General features: G+C 34.4%; 1 protein-coding gene across 2 annotated transcripts in view; it reads left to right on the top strand.

Moving 5' to 3' along the window:
• gnal (guanine nucleotide binding protein (G protein), alpha activating activity polypeptide, olfactory type) overlaps positions 1–17,677 on the top strand; it is a 334,655-nt gene that overhangs the window by 308,365 nt on the left and 8,613 nt on the right. For both annotated transcript variants that reach the window (XM_028803686.2, XM_028803687.2), the window contains exons 6-11: positions 2,327–2,381; positions 9,518–9,591; positions 12,880–12,938; positions 13,229–13,349; positions 14,891–15,021; positions 15,184–15,251. In XM_028803686.2, the coding sequence (XP_028659519.1) occupies positions 2,327–2,381; positions 9,518–9,591; positions 12,880–12,938; positions 13,229–13,349; positions 14,891–15,021; positions 15,184–15,251 (508 nt within the window). The remainder of the gene's footprint in view (positions 1–2,326; positions 2,382–9,517; positions 9,592–12,879; positions 12,939–13,228; positions 13,350–14,890; positions 15,022–15,183; positions 15,252–17,677) is intronic.

Raw genomic sequence — 17,677 nt, 5'->3', positions numbered from 1 at the left:
TGTCAAGAGATTTAACCACACTCGGGGCCGGAAATAAAAGTCCAAGAGTAGATGACAAAGTAGAATGTCATAAAGAGGTTCAAAAATATTGGTGCAATACACATGCAGAGCAGGTTACAGATAATGAAAGTACTGAAATTCGAAAGTCTCAAAAAAATGATAGTAAAGATTGCATTAGCGCAAACAAATGGAAATTATTACTCGGTGAAATGACGGAACAGCGAAAAGGGACCGAATATATTGTTTGGATTTAAACTTTAAGTCGGAGTCTTGTAGATCGTCTAATTTGTGTTGCTATCAGGGAAAAGTAGTGTTTCCTCTCAATGAAAGAGGTGTATCCGCGAGAATTAAAAGATTTGTTGTTTGGTGAAAGTGAAATCCACATACGCAAGCAGCAGAGATCCGTAAAGCAGGCTGGGGGGTTGGCGAGCGAAGTGAGCAGGGGGTGAAGCCCCCTCGTATTTTTTAAACTTGATTTAATATGTGAAATGCTATGAGTTACTAACCACTAAATTAGAACAGAAAAGGTTTTGTACGGAAAAGCACATGTGGGACTATATGTGTAATGGATTATGCTTTCTGCAAGCTAGGGTTAAGATTTAAGTGCAGGACATTTTGAGGAATGGCTGATAGTAATACTGTACATTTTACCCATAGAGACAGTGCTTTATTACAGTGTATTTCTCATCTCATTATGTCACAGGAAATGCCAGGCATTGCTTATACTCTTTGCTTGATGATTAAATGATTTTACACGGTTCTGTGAAGAATCTTATATTTATTTAGTACATATTAATGTAAGATTGTATTTGAAATGCCAAATAAACAAGTTATTAGAATGCATTATGTTTCACTGTACATTATTCTATGAAATGAATTTGACTCAACAATATTAGAATTATTATTATCTGTTTTACAATGCATCATTCTCATATTTACTGTTTTAACTTTTTTTTAGTCTTTCAGTCAAATATTTTTTCTTTTTTACAAATAGTATTAAATTGATAAAAACAAATGTCAGCATTTGGCCGTTTCTTTTGTTTAAGCTGTCTGAAATTGTCCAAAGTACTTATAAAAAAAATAAGCAAATCAGCATTTCCTTTTATTACAGACAATTAAGTACTTATAATTTTTGTTAATTTTACTATTTAGCATGCAAGTGCTACTAACAAGAAAGATCATAAAATCAATGAACCTGATTTGATTCCCAGGGCTAATTTTTGTTCTTTTCAAACTTGGTTTCATAAAATTTGGTTTGCAATCAGTTTTTAGTTTACCCTTATATAGTTACAATATATAGAATGGTATACAGTAAACCCCCAAAATTGTGAAAAACCGCGACTTTTGGATGTGGTTAAAAAAATGCTTTTTAAATTCCTATTTTTATAGTTTAAACCCTAAATACAGTATGCCCCCAAAGCACTTTAATTTCGTTGCAAACTCAGCTTAATACATTAATACATCACCTAAAAAATTACCTTAATACATTACCTAAAAACAGAATGTAAAGTTAAACCTGTATACTCTACAGTACTGTACTGCTATGTCTCCCGTGATGCTAGAATGTAAAATACCGATGTTAACGCTATACGTACTGTAATTCATGCAAGCATGTTTTCTTTGGTATAAGTAGAGTAAATACATGAAAATTTCATTAAAATACAGTAAAATGTATGGGTACTCACCAATGATGAATGATATTGATGATGATGATGAAGTAGCTGTGCAGTACGATGCAGAGGATTTAAAACTCCTCAGGTGGTGCCTCTTCTTCAGGCGCTTCAGAAAGAGTCGTATCTTTGGACGGGTCTTCATCTGATGGTGTTTCGTGCTGGCTTTTCTTTATAGGTTTTCAGGAACATTGTGATGGGAAGTTGCTACATTGTCTCCTGTAGCAAACTGCTGGTACAATTTCCGTGCTTTCTCACAGATGATGTTACCATCCAAGGGGGATGTTCTACTTCCTGCAGTCGGTGATCAAAAATGCCAAGGCAGATTCCATCCTGACGATATTTTTATTCCTTACAGTCGTTACCTTTTTGGCACTATCACAGAAACTTACAGATACGGTACTCCAGATTGCTGCTTCGTTCTTCTTTATGTAGTGTGCGGTGCTTTCATTAATGCCATAGTGTCACGCTATTGCAGCATAACCTTTTCGTTTCCGGAGCAAATCCAGTAGTTCAACCTTCTCAACCTTGTCTTAAATTATGGGTGACACCCAGTATGTTTGACTTTGCGATATGTTGGAACTTTATCGTTTACATTTATCTAAATGCATTTCATTTATTTATTATTAATGTGTACATTTTCCTCTCTTTTATAGCTTTTTGGAAAGAATTGACTCAGTGAGTCAAAATGACTACACACCTACAGATCAGGTAAGTCACTAGTTTTTACATTTTTTGGCTTGTCAATTAAGGGATTAAAAAAAGTAATACACAAGGTTCTGTGCTGTTTCCCATTCTAATTCGTACCTGATGCATGTGTATGTGACAATGCACACTAAAACTGTAGTTCAAAACATATTCTTGGGACAGAGCTAAATTAGCCAAAAAAAGCAATCAACAATTAAGTTTAAATAACATATTTTCCAGTGGTCAGTTAGATTTATTGTACACATTGTATTTCATTGCGAGCACCAATTCACACAGCTTAACAAAGCTAACAAAACCAGAATACAAATCTACAGGAAAGTTAATTACAATAAAATTTCAAAAAAAGAAGAAATCACAGAGTAATATTAGGACATTGTCACCCTAACATCAGATGATTGTTTAGAAGTCTTATCAGGTTTATATAGTTTCTGGAAGAGTTTTCAAAGCAAATCACTGTTGAATTGTAGGCAATTAATATTGAGCTAATTGAGGTATGATGTGCCTGTACATTTGATAAACACTGTATAATAGACTTAAAATTAATTAAACAAAAGAGAAACTATACTCTGTATAAATGATGAACGTATGGAGGAATTGTGTAAATTTTAAATATTATATAGAATATACCACACCCTGGCCTATACATTTTGTTTCTGACACCTATGGAGAGTTGTTGTTTATAACTTAACATTTTGACTACGTACTTAGGAAATAATGGTAATATTTATAAGTCTAATTAGGTGTATACCCTCTTAATATATGTTTGCTGTGCATGAGCTTGATGGATCAATCATCCATTTTTTGTTTGCAAAATTTTTTATACTATAAAATTATTACACATGATATACACTATTAAGTCACCATAGGCCTTTCCCTACTCTATCCTAATACCAGTCACCAGATGTTGTGCTATAAAGGAAACACTGCACTGACACATCCAGTGGGATTGGGTCTATTTGTTGTAGCTCAGGTCACTTCATTAGTTAAGAAGTCCCAGCTTAGAAGGTAGGTGAAATGAGGACAAAAATTGTTAGTTATATTGGTTAGCACATTTTTAAAATTTTGCATGAAGGCTGGTTACAGAACCTTCAGATTGTCAAACTGGGATGATTGTTTGTTAAAGAAAGAAAAGGGGGTGAGTAGCAGTATACTCCCTAGCTATGAACAAGTATACAAATGTCTGCATTATAAGGGAACATTTGTATAACTGTTTATTTTAATTCTGTAACCCACACGTTTATTAATAAATTGTATCAAATTCTTTATTTAAATAAATGTGGTTTGAGTCTAATTTGTGGACTTAATAACATACTGGCTAATTATGTTTCTTGTGCTTTAGCACAATTCTGCTTGTATTGTCATTCATCAACTCTGTTTTACCTTTCTTTGGTTAAGTTGGCAAAACACATATCCATAACATGAACTGTTTCTGTCTGTTTACTTATAATTCTTTCCACTTTACTGTATAGCCTGAACAGGAAGTGTTTCTGTTCTAGTGTGGCGGATAGTACAGAGCAGCTGATAACAGTAGAAGGCATTATGTGCCTCTAAAATAAGTTAATTTCATGTACTTTGACAGAAGTGGGCAACACCGCTTCATACCAGATGTGCCTGGTATCCTTTTAGCTTAATAATTAAATAATATTGTTTATTAATTTATTAAGCTGATAGAATTAATTGCTGACATATTCAACTGAATTTTCTTGAAGCTGCTCCATCATCTGTGCAGCTCTGCCCAGCTTAATGACTTGCAAAAGAAATCTGTAATGCAGCTATTTCATGCTGTAAAAGAATTCTATCAGCATACCTTTAGTTCTGTTAAATATTGGAGTAGTTTACCTTTAGCACTCATGTAATGTATGTAACTCTTAGTTAGTTTATAGGGTCATTTTTGTCATGTGTACAGTGAAATTCATACTTCATGAAACATGTCACCACTGCTCAGTCTTCAAGGCCATGATTTTAAGTCTTCTAAAACAGATTTTTTTTTTCTCCTGGCATATTGTCTATCATGAAAAATTCATATTACCATTCTATTTGTAGTGTTTACAATGGTGTTTAATAAGGATAGAAAAGAAATCAATAGCAATAATAATTGTAAATTAAACATATTTATGCTGATTTTTTCAGTTACGTTTACAACCCGGGACTAATATATGAGAAACTGTAAAAACTGAATAACTGTATATTTTTGACCAACATCTTACTAATCACATTTACTATGTAAAATTAATCAGGCAGTGTTATGGAGTGGTTACAGCACTGGACATTAAATCTGTAAAGATTTGCAGGTTCAGTCCGACTGTCTAAAATGAATATATTTTTGCAACTGCTAGTATGAAATTATTTACATTTAAAGTAAAATTAAAGACAATCAAACATTTTGAACAGATGCTATCTAGCTGTTAATTTTTTTAAATAGCAAAATTCTGTGGTTATCTGTCAAGTTTTGAGGCATAAATTTAAGCATGTAAAATGATCGTTTCTCACCTGCATCATGATTTTGACGCAAGTTCCAAAATCATTTCAAATATGCAAGTCACGAGACATCCCTGGTTCACAATCCTTTAATAGAAGTGTGGTGCTGATGAGCATCAGTCTCACACAAAAAAAAATGTGAACATTAGTGAAAGTTGGATATCATCTCAAACTGCTTACCTCCAGTCTTGAGGCATATCATATGGCACCAGTCACCTCAGCCTACTTATTATGGACAGTGTCACTGTACGACACTATTTCAAACGGATCTTTCAGCCATTGTAGGTCTACTGTAGGACCAGTATCATTTACCAAATAACACCACAAACAGTTGTCATCCATTAAAGGCTGCCTGTAAGATGTCATTAAATTTCTTCTGATGTTCCTTGTTTCATGGCTATCACTGCTCCATGCAGGATCATTATTCTTATGCTTGACTGTCTGTGCCACAGCACATCTTTCTTAATGTGGATAACATCATAGTACAACACATACCATATCACAGGTGGCGCAGTGGTAGTGCTGCTGCTTTGCAGTAAGGAGACTGTGGAAGATTATAGGTTCGCTTCCTGGTTTCCTCCCTGTATGGATAGCGCTTTGAGTACTGAGAAAAGCGCTATATAAATGTAATGAATTATTATAATAAGTATTCCCACATGTACTCCTAATTTGGATTTTCCTAATTTTGAAAAACAACAACATGTGGTATTGTGATGGACAGCCAGGACTCTTACCCGGCCAGAACACCTTTGTAATGGAAGGACCGTGGCTGACTGTGGTGCATCAGGGTTGGACCATGGAACCGCAACACTCTCAGGGCCCATGGCCACTGCCAGGGGGTGCAAGGGGAACGGCTGAGCCATCCTTTGAAGGGCTGCCGCCACACCTGGAAGTGTAGCCGTAAGGAGATTGTGGAACACCTGGAGCACTTCCAGGTGCTCTATAAAAGGGGCTGCCTCACTCCAATTGGCTAGCCAGAGTTGGGAGGAAGAGGGATGAAGCTTGCCAGGAGTGAAGGCGGAAGGAGACAGAGAGAGAAAAAGGGTATTTTACTGGGCTGTGTGCTATGCACTGAAGGTGGGAACCGATTGAAAAGTGTTTTCCACTGAAATAATAAAGCCTTGTGTTTTGCTGCACTTGTGTCTGTGCCTATTGTGTTGGATATTTGGGGAGCTTGCGTCCCCAGGTGATCACAGTTTATATGTAAAAATATTGTTATACCTTAACATACAGTATACCAATTTTTCTTTTCTTTCATACAATTTTTAAAGCATTACAAATTCTAGTCCTAGCTTCCAAATGTCAGTGGTCACCGAGCCACACCTGTTTTTATATTATACACCTGATTTTATACATAGATCATGTCAGAGATTTGGGACTCTGTAGCTAATGATTCAACCTCTTATACTACTTTTATTTATCCTCAGATTTTTAAGCAGGTTTTATTTTCAGATTGCAATATAGGCTCTGGAGTGTAGACATTAATAAGTATGTACTGTGTGGTGAGTAAGGGTTAGACTATTTATTACTTTATACATGAGAGGAAGGATTTTAAAGTTGTCTTGAAACGTACTTGAAAGCTAATGCAGTGGTAGAAGATTCGAATTTGGAGTAATGTGATCCTAGTTCTAGTTATTTTTTTGCCATTTTTTTAATTAACTTTAGGATAAAAGTGAACAATATGTATAGTTTGACAACAGAATGTTACAGGGGTCAGTTGTTTAATACAGGATTCTGCACATAAATAAACCCTCATACTTTTTCATGTTTTCTAAGCTTTTAAAAGACAATTTTTAGAAAGTGTGGAAATGCGACAACCAAAGGCTAATTCTGTGCCAAAGGTAACACCTACATTTCGTATGGATTCATCCAAATTGTAGTTAAAAAATTTTGAAATATATTTCAAAAGTATAACATTAACATTTTCAGAACTACCTCCTACTAAACAAACTTTTTACTAATACAAAGTTTAAAAAAAAATTACTAAGGCTTTTACTTTCCTCAAAAATATTATTTGGTTGATACACACAGCTGAAAGGCAATATGTAAAGAGAAGGGTGAAAAATAACTGGTCAAAGCACTGAGCACTGGGAGGTAACTTATCTGCCTACAAAGAAGAATGAAGTAGAAAACTGCTTGTAGTGTAAACAATTTAATAAGTAAACAGACCAGCTAAAAATAATGTGCAATATATCATTCCGCCTATGTAGTTGAATTCTTTAGTCAGTATTATCAAAAGTTAAACTAGCATTTTCTGCAGTAGAAGAAATGATAATATGACATAATAAGATTTATGGACCAAACATCAGAGTTAAAGGTCTTAAAGAAGTTTTGTTTTTCATGATAAGGTCTGAATTATGAGATTAGTATTCATTCTAAATGTTTAAGAAGTGTTTGACATTACAGTATAATTTTTAAAAGCATTGTAATGTAAATCTAATTTCCTCAGCACATGTCTAATCATTGGGGGCAGTACCACTCAATAGATTAAATGTATCAGTTCTGTAATAGTGAATTGCTTTCAGTAGAATAGTGGGATTTTTAATTTGCTGAGTGATCAGCATGTGCTACATTTTCAATTCATAAATTCGTTGAGGTAGATGGGTAGGTAAAGGTAGGTAGACTTTTATTATCCCAAAGGAAGATTTCTTTCTGTATTCTGATATTTCTTTTAGCTTATGTACACATTGAAATTAAGTTCATATTTTATACCAATGATTACTGAAAATCATTAACATTAGTTGTGTCTTGTAATATCAAGGTAGAAACTTTATTGTCAGTAGCTTTGATCCAATCAGCTTATATGTCATTTATCCTGGCACATGGGCAGCACAGTGGCGCAGTGGGTAGCGCTGCTGCCTCGCAGTTGGGAGACCTGGGGACCTAGGTTCCCTTCCCGGGTCCTCTCTACGTCGAGTTTGCATGTTCTCCCTGTGTCTGCGTGGGTTTCCTCCGGGCGCTCCGGTCTCCTCCCACAGTCCAAAGACATGCAGGTTAGGTGGATTGGCGATTCTAAATTGGCCCTAGTGTGTGCTTGGTGTGTGGGTGTCTTTGCATGTGTCCTGCTGTGGGTTGGCACCCTGCCCGGGATTGGTTCCTGCCTTGTGCCCTGTGTTGGCTGGGATTGGCTCCAGCAGACCCCCGTGACCCTGTGTTCAGATTCAGTGGGTTGGAAAATGGATGGATGGATGGATCCTGGCACATGGGAAATGTTTTTTGATGGGACATAGTAAGCTTTGTCATACATATCTCAAAAGTTGAGTCTTTTGAGTTGCTATTATATATTTTTACTCAACAACATTTGGAAATGGTAAAACTTTGAATATGGAGTAACAATGAAATAAGTAGAGTGAAATCATAATTTTATCATTCTATATGGAAATACTTCGACGACAGAACAGCATGCAATATGTAATCTTTAATTATAGCACTTGATTTGACTTAAAGTTTGATAAAAAATTACTTTAAAAGTCACAGTAGAGTAACTTAGTAAACAGAATGTGCAAAACTTAATAAATAGCTGCATATAAAATATGTACTGTATTTTATATATATATAAGTATATATGTGTACTGCAGTCATGACAGTTACAGACTGTCCTCCAGCTTTTTCTAATAATGTATTGCCAGTCATCAGAGCGAATCCCAGTAGGTGTAAGGCAAAAACCCTGGACAGTCCATCTCAGTTTTTCTCTTGCACACACTCATGCAGCAATTTACTGATCATTTAAAAACTATTATGGTTTTGATAATCAAAAATAAAACCTGAATAAACAGTTCGGACTAGATGTGTCTGAAGCAGCTCTATAAATTTTGTATAATGATACAAGTGTTATCAGAACAGTGAAAGCTTCAAAGATGAAAACAATGTTACTCCATTTTTGTTTTAATTATTTCAGCACATATCTTCAGCATCATCTTAAAGACATTCTGTATATTTAATTTATTTCTACTCAAAAATCTTTTTTGTCTTTGTGTTAAATATTCAAATTTATAAATTATACAGTTTTATAGCTAAAATGTTAGAACTTGTTTTTCTCTTCCTTGTTGCATTCTCTGCATGTTCAGCAAAAAGTCTTACTTATACATATGTTTACCTTCCCATTATTTCTTTGTTCGTGTACAGTATTAAATAAATGTTCCCTGGCAAAGAATGTAATTTAAAATATCTAAGATTGCTTTGTTTGTTTGTTTTTGATCATGTTAGTTTAAATATTAATATTATGGTTTTATTAGATAATGTCACTTTTAAAAATGATTGCCTGGTTATCATCATGTTTAAATGCTTCCCTTTGCCTAATATTAAGTGTCAAGATACAGTGCATTATAAAATTTTCCAAAGTGATATTTTGACATTTTTTTCTGTAAACTAGCAGTCTTTTTAAAGAAGGATTTGAAGAGACAATTACATTGAACACCTCTTCTGAACTAGCATGTTTTCTATTATATGTGTTTAAGTTCAGTAAATATATTCTAATTAAAATTTTTTTGTAGTGATTTAGTATTGCTAGCCTTTTAGTATAAAAATGTGCAAAATTTATGCCATTTTCCAAGTCTTGTTAGTCACTGTTTAAATGTAAAGCTCTGTATTTTGAGATTTCTGGACAAGAATTTAAAATGTACATGTCTCATTTAAATTTTCCTCTTTTCCTGTCTTTCTAGGACTTGCTCCGATGCAGAGTTTTGACATCAGGGATTTTTGAAACACGATTTCAAGTAGACAAAGTTAATTTTCAGTGAGTATATAGTGGTTAATTTACGTGTGTGTGTGTGTGTGTGTGTGTGTGTGGCACAAACACTGAATTTGAAGTTATAAATAATCTAAATATTTTACTTTAAAACATTTATTTTTTTGTTTAACATTACAGTTGGTATATTTCTAGCACTTAATTGTAATAATGTTTAATTTGTGCTCTTCTGAAAAATGTATACTAAAGCAACCCCATACTGATGTATTAAACAGATTTTAAATAGATTTAAAGAAAACAAAATTTCAACACAGTATCATATACATAAATGCCAAATTCTTTGTTTTGATAAAGTCAAAAGGCATGTACAAGCTCAAATAGATTGAAGTTACCACACAGTAGCCAGAAAATAATGTGCTCCACACTACTAATTGTAGCATTCTGTTTGTGTCAAATCCCTGGAGAAGGGTTTCTCTGAAGTGAATGATTTGTGAGGATAACTCCTGTTCTGGTTAGCAATGGTGAACTATAACATTCACAACAAGATTCCTAGAAGACTGTAGAGTTTCTGTTGGCCTAGGTGTGCTGCCATCTAATTCCTATATGTAACTTTACGGCACTTGTAAGCATGGGTTTGCTATATTTGTATTGGAACCAAAGAACTAACCAGAGAGTGAAAGGGATAGAGGTAGAGAGAGAGTTTATGAAAACCTATAGACAAAGAGACTAAATGTTCACCCTTTTGGTCAGTTAGAAGAGTTAGAAGACAGGTAACAGTTATGAAGGTTCGCCCAGTTAACAAGGAACCCCCAAATTTAGAGATGGCAGTAGGGAAACAATGGAGGTGGTAAGGACCTGTCACGGCTTTTGGAGAAAGAGAGAGAGAGAGAGAGAATAGAGATTTCCAACCCTCTCTCTGTGTCACTAGACAGGAGTGGTAAAAACTGCAGAGGGTTCTTGAAGAATGTAAAAGGCACCACTGGAAGAGAGAGAGAGAAAGAGAAGAATCATTTATTTCTTAAGCTGAAAAGTGACCTTGGAACAATTTTGTAATTTTGGCTGTTTTAAAATTTAGCTAGGACTAAAGGGAGTTTAGAGTTTATATTTGATGCCTGGAGACCTGCCTCTGATCTGAAAGTCTAGGGTCAGACAGTTTTTCAAAATGGAAGAAAGAGAAATTGTGCATTGTGAAAGATAAATCCAAACTAAAGATTTGAAGGCCAGATTTTTTTTTTGGCACTAGAGGAGTGTTCAAGTTATATAGGGAGCCCTTCTAGTAGTAGCTAAGACTATTGAGACAGATGGAATGCAGTTGAGTTATCCATGTTTTGACCCCTCCCTTGCTTATTCTAAAATAGAATGATTGAACATAAGTATTAGCATTATTCCATGTGTTGAGAGACACTGTAAGGACAATCTTTCTGTTACCCAGTACTATATAATATCAGGTTTGAAAATGACACTCAAAATTAATTTATCAGAAAACAAAAAGCAGAAACATGATGATATAACATCACAAGACCTAGGAAAGTAAGCCACTGAATTTTGTGTATTTTTTTTGTCCTTGGATTGAGTGTTTTCTAATGCATTGAATATGTGTTATTTCTGTAATCTTTTCTATAAAAGCCTGGAAGTGTCCTATATCTATGCATTTTTCAAAATAACAAATGTAATTACATTAACTTCTCCATAGTTATAATTTGTGATTATAAACTGTCTACACTATTAAAACAAAAACACCAGTTCATAAAACATGCAGTTTGAAGTACAGTTTATATTCTAATAAAATAGTTAATGTGTCCTTGATGAGGAGATTGAACTTCCTGAACCCACTTAGTCCATGTTTGGGTTAGAAGCATAAAATAGGGCAGTAATGCATTATACGGCACACTTACACACACACCCTGATTCAGTCATTGACATTAGGCTCACACTTTAAGTTAACATGTACATCTTTGAGGCATGAGAAGAAAGCCAACATACTTCGACAAAAATCCATGCAAGCATGGGGAGAGAGTGTGCAAACTCTCTCAGGGATTTGAGGCCAGTCTCTTGGAAGTGTGATGCAGCAGTGCTAACCCCTGCACCTATATTCCGCCTTCTTCAACTTAGAACTATATAACAAATACAGCATCATTTTAAGTTTAAGATACAAACTTTTTGGTGAAAATTAGTTATCTGCTGTAAAAAATTATTTGTATCTCTCTATGTTTTTGGCATAGCTTTTGGTCATTCTGTGATTCACATGCAAAGAATGATATTGTGGGTTATTCAGCAGATAAGGAGAGTTCAGTTCTTATTCTGCTTCCCAGTCATATAAACAAAATAATTCTCAGGATCAAGTTTGGTAACTTATTTTTCTTTTGGTCAAACATTTAGCTTATATGACAAACATCTTTGATTAAGTAATGTTCTGGAATGTGGAATTTTATCTAAAATCAGAAACAATAGGGCCTCTATGGTTGTAATGCTAAAATAATGTCTCGTACTAGCTGTTCATTTGATAATTGCATAATCCCACTACCTTAAATAGACCAAAAGTACTTTTTTTTTTTTTTTTGGAAAGTTTTAGTTTTTTATATTTTAGTAATCAATTAATTCTGCAATAAAATTTTCCTTTCACACAAAAATAGTTTAGAAATTATATATGTTTTCAATGTGCTTTCATACTAGTTTTCCCCTTTGGTAATCTTTTGCCAGTTTACATGATAATTAAGAAAGGCACTTAAATTCAGCATGCACATCTTCAAGCACACACAAATACAAGTGTATTACTGCAACATTTTCTCTTCTTTACCTGTTTAGGTTTGCAAACACAGAGAGGGAACATATGTTTAAAAATTAACTTATTTTTTTTGTACAAAGCAATAATGGTATGTGAGGGTTTAATATAGCTTAAGAAAATTATTTTAAAATGTAGCTTCTCACTTTTTTCAGTTAACATTTTATGAAAATAAGATACATTCTTCCACCAAAACCTAATAACTGCAATACTGACAAAGAACAGGATTATTTTTGCAGTAGTTTTACATAGTAGTTTCTCCTAAATCTCAGTGCCCAACCTTTTTCCAGAGAGCCAGGTACACATGCACACGCACACACACACACACCATCAGTTACATTAATGATAATCATCTACTTTTTTATAGAGGCTAAAAATATTGTTACATTATTCTGTTTGTCAGGTACACTTTTCTGTTAAATTCATCCCCAGTGTTCTTTATTTTTCTGTACATATTTTTGTGTTGCAGTTTTTATCAGGAAATTAAAGCAATTGACTTAAGGTGACATTTTGCACTGAAAAATATAAATATTTTACATTTTTATTTCATACAGCATGTTTGATGTAGGTGGTCAGAGAGATGAAAGGAGAAAATGGATCCAGTGCTTTAATGGTAAGCAATACAATATTGTATAGGTTTGATGCAAATACAATTCCTTACTCATGATAGCATGTAAGACATGTGTAAAATCTTGATATTTTTTTATTGCACTTTTGTGGTTCAAAGTTGTAGTTAAGTCTAGAAATGAAAATCATTGTTTTGTTTCAAGTATGATATAGTATGTACTTTCACAATTTTTAATAATTATATACATTGGTTTGGATTATTGTATTCACTGTTTCGTTATCTTACAGTTCTATAAAATATATAAATGATTTGAACATAATCTTTTTTTGTTTTAGATGTTACTGCTATTATCTTTGTTGTGGCCTGTAGTAGTTACAATATGGTGATAAGGGAAGACAATAATACAAACAGATTACGTGAATCACTTGACCTCTTCAGAAGCATTTGGAATAACAGGTAGGTTACTTTTTTGATATCAGGTCTAAAAGTTTTATAGTGTTTTAGCAAATTCTTTGTTTTAGAACCCAAGTCACAAGGATCAAATGTTATAATTTAACATTTTTTTTTAAATTTTATAGTATATATTTATATAATTCTTATATATGACTTTCAAGTTAAAAATTCAGACCATCAAAAAACTTGTTTGCTTTCCATATTCATTAATGTTTCTTTTAAGAACGTGAATGTGTAGAACTCTTTGAGCTTGTTTATTTAACTAGGAATAATCTGATTACAATTAAAAGATGTAGTTATTTAGACATTTAACATAACTTTAAATTGCAGAGATGGTGAATGTAGTGAGAAGTCAAGCAAAATGATACCTTTTATTTGCTAACTAAAAAGATTACAATATGCTACCTTTCGAGGCAACTCAGGCCCCTTCATCAGGCAAGATGTAATACAGAAACTGGAGTTCCTTGTGTTTATATAGACACTAGGACAGATATAACATTGGAAAACCTTTTAGTGAGACATTTTAGATGTAAAAAATTAATAGACCTCTTCAGGCTAAGATTCTTTTTGCAAGAGAAGAGAGCAATGTATAGTCAAGATCTTTGTATAAAATAACTGTCCAACAAAGTCTTTTGAAGTTTCTGATGATTTTAAATTCACAAAGGGATTTTTAATGAAAGTAGACATGTTTTGTATTATTCTCTGTTTAGATGCTAGTGCTCTTTCACTGTTAGCTCCTTTATAATATAGTAATATTTCATATAGCATGAACTGTATTAGCAAGGAAAATAGTAACATTTTTCCATCAAGAGTTACAGTTTAACATTTGTCTGTTGCTTATTTAATTTTTATTTTGTTGTGCTATGCAAGATGCTTTAGATGGCAGAACACATATTTTTATTGTTTCTCCTGAGAATTATTATGTGAAAAAAATCTCACATCTGTCAGAGTGCATTTCTTGCTTCCAAATCTAGTTTTAAATATATACTGTCTAGGTGTCAGCTGGGCGTAGTCAAAGTGTTCTATAACGGACTTCCAACACCAGATACTATTGATTTTTCTACCATTGCATGTACATACTGTGTATTTCAATGTTCTTCCTGAACCACTAATTAAATAAATTACATTAGCTCTATTAAAGACATAATTGCAGTATGCAGTATACATAAACTGAAAGCAAGGTCACAAAATACTAGGGTTATCTACACATGCTTTGTAAGTGTATCTCTTTGCCTGAGGTGACTTTAATAGGTGTCATGGATGTATTGGTGATATCAGTTTTAATGTTGACCTACACAGAAAATCTCTCAAGGTCAGTTTGCTGACTTTATTGAAGTGTAAGATTTATAGTAGCCTTAGTACATGAGCTGTTTTGTTACATTGGTTATTTTGCTCCAGTTCATTCATATCTTGGTAGAAATGTCCCCATTCATCCTAAAAACAGTTTCTTTGAATCTTAAAAAGTATTTTTCAATATTATTTTAATGACATGAAAATCTTGCACATAATATCTCATATTGAAACTCCTACTTTTTTACTTTTAGATGGCTACGGACCATTTCAATTATCTTATTCTTAAATAAGCAAGACATGCTTGCTGAGAAGGTGTTAGCAGGAAAGTCCAGAATTGAAGATTATTTTCCAGAATACGAACGATACACTGTTCCAGATGATGGTAATTTCCATTTTTATCTCATTTATGAAATCACCTTAATTTAATGCATTCATTTAAAATTTTTTGTTCAGTACTCAAAAGTACCTACTCAGAGTAAAATAGTACAAGATCATTTTGGATTACTTGAATTTGCGAGTTATATTTTATTTTAATCCTCAACAGCAACACCAGATCCTGGTGAAGACCCAAAGGTGACAAGAGCAAAGTTTTTCATCCGTGATGAGTTTCTTGTAAGTCTTTCATTATATTTTTCACCTGTTCAACAGCGTATTTCTTAAAGGGTATACCAATTCACATCAAGCATATGGAAGACTATCATATTGATCAGTATTGGTCAGATATAGAAAGTTTACTTTCATTCTCAATGTGTAGTATGTTAATATTGTTATATAGCATAAGATACTGATTTGGCTTTTACAGATACATTTCTATTTTCTATATATAGATCTAATCAAGAAATATTGTTTGAATCTAACAAAGTGATGTTTTAGTTGACATTTTTCTCCAATTAATGTAAAACGTATTTCCCAGTGAGGTGAAAACAAGGTTGCAAAATGATAGAATTAATGAGTGAGATGGTTTGTAGCTCATTCAGCAAGAAGGAAGTCTACACAATGAGTACTGAAGGACATTGTCCCTCCTAATGCTCAAAATGCAATTGTCCATAGTAATAAATGATATCCATGATTAAATTAAAATTGTAATCTACTCTATATATACAGTACACCCCCAAAATTCAAGGGCGTTACGTTCGTAGAGCACCTGCGAATTGTGAAAAATCGCGAATTTTGGATGTGGTTAAAAAAAAAAAATGCCTATTTTTGTAGTGTAAACCCTAAATATGCCTCCAAAACACTTTAATTTCAAACTCAGCTTACTGTAATACATTACCTAAAAATAAAGAATGTAAAGGTAAACCTGTATACAGTACTGTGCTGCTATGTCTCCTGCAGTGCTAGAATGTAAAATACTGATGTTACTGCTATATGTACTGTAATTCGTGCAAGTGCGTTTTCATTGCCAGAAACCTTAGAAGGTGCAGGGCCTTTTGGTGGCATCTTGGGGCTTTAACTCTTAAACTGCCACATTCTTGGGGGTTAATAAATCCCTGTACGCCAAATACTTTTTTTGCTGCACGTTAAGTAAACGTCGCAATTCACAAAGAAAAAGTGAAATTTTAATGGAACACTTTTTTCATGCAAAAAGCATCACAATTACTGCAACACTGACCATTTTACACACTGCTAATGAACTGTAAAAACTATTTAAAAAACTACTGGAAGAATTTGTACAAGGTGCAACTGACGCAATGGATGAAATTCAATAAATCACCGAGCCAACTGCGCTTGAACTAGCTGCACTCAAGCATACAGAGGTAAAAGCTGACACTGGCAGGCTAGTCTAGTGCAGCGGCTGAATCCTAGAGACAGTGAGGCTGCAGGGTGTCACGCTTGGGTCACAGAATTGCACAGAAACACAGGAGATGGTAGAGACAGGAACTTTATTCAAACACTTCAAACAAACATGTCTCTTTCAGAAGTAAAACAAGGTCAGTATGCAGTTAGTTCTCGATTAAAGAATAGACAAACATCATAGGGGAGCACAACGGGAGCGGGACCCCCAACAGGAGCAGAGGATGTCTGAGGGAGGAGAGAGAAACAAAGCAATCGGCCAAAAAGGACAGGTGCTGTTCATGCTTTTAAGTATGCGTAGCGACGCGTGAGAAGCATATCACACGACAGAGCATCCGCATGTAAGCCCAGCAAGTAAGGAAGCAATGTGAAAGTAGTCTTATCAGCATTTTTTAAGAGGGATTTTTTGAAGAACGTCCGTGTCTTCTAGGTGGTCCGTTCATCCCCCCTGATCACAAGGGGCTGGCAGTGGTCATGAGCTGGCTGCACAGTGAATGTACAGCACTGACTGATCAGCTCCTCCATGCTCGCAAATGGCACTGGGAAGCGACTATAGCCGTTTGTGGCGGTTTAAGGGTTAAGAGGAACAAAACGGAAAACACAAGAACACTCAGCTGGAGATGCATCACAGTCAATCAGCAGCAAGGAGAAATGAATAACGCTGTAGCGGTCCGGTACCGCTAAGATTTACACCGTCGAGAATTATTTTTATGGTGGGGATTCCAGGGACGCACCCAACCTTGGCCCAACCTGTACCCACTCACAAACAGAGACAAAAACAAAGCAAACTGGTAATCAAACAGCAAATAAAGAATATAATGAAAACAAATGAAATAAATGAAAACGATACCACCCCTGTTCCCTTTACTGCAATTACACATTAAATACAACAAAGAACAAACAAAACACACACAGTCCTCATATACACAGGCAGACAATCCAGACGCCAAACACGAAACGATCCAGGACAAAACGAATAAGTACAGGTAACTCAACAGAAGGCAGACAGACAGGAACTTGAAACACAAATTACAAAAAGTTTTTTTTTCCTTTTGGTCACCGGCCCCCTTTTTCAAAGCCGCGCTGACATCCTTTGACCCAAACAGCCCCAGCACTCTCAGCAGAAATTCTATTGGCTACTTTCACCATCCCAAGCTGCGTTTTCCTCTACAGTTGCTTCCTGTTCTCTCTACAGTACAGTATTTGTACGAATAAAGGCATAAAATTTGCGGAGGATATTTGCA

This window comes from Erpetoichthys calabaricus, chromosome 6, assembly GCF_900747795.2.
Source record: "Erpetoichthys calabaricus chromosome 6, fErpCal1.3, whole genome shotgun sequence".
Lineage (NCBI taxonomy): Eukaryota > Metazoa > Chordata > Cladistia > Polypteriformes > Polypteridae > Erpetoichthys > Erpetoichthys calabaricus.
This window is presented reverse-complemented; position numbering and strand designations above follow the sequence as displayed.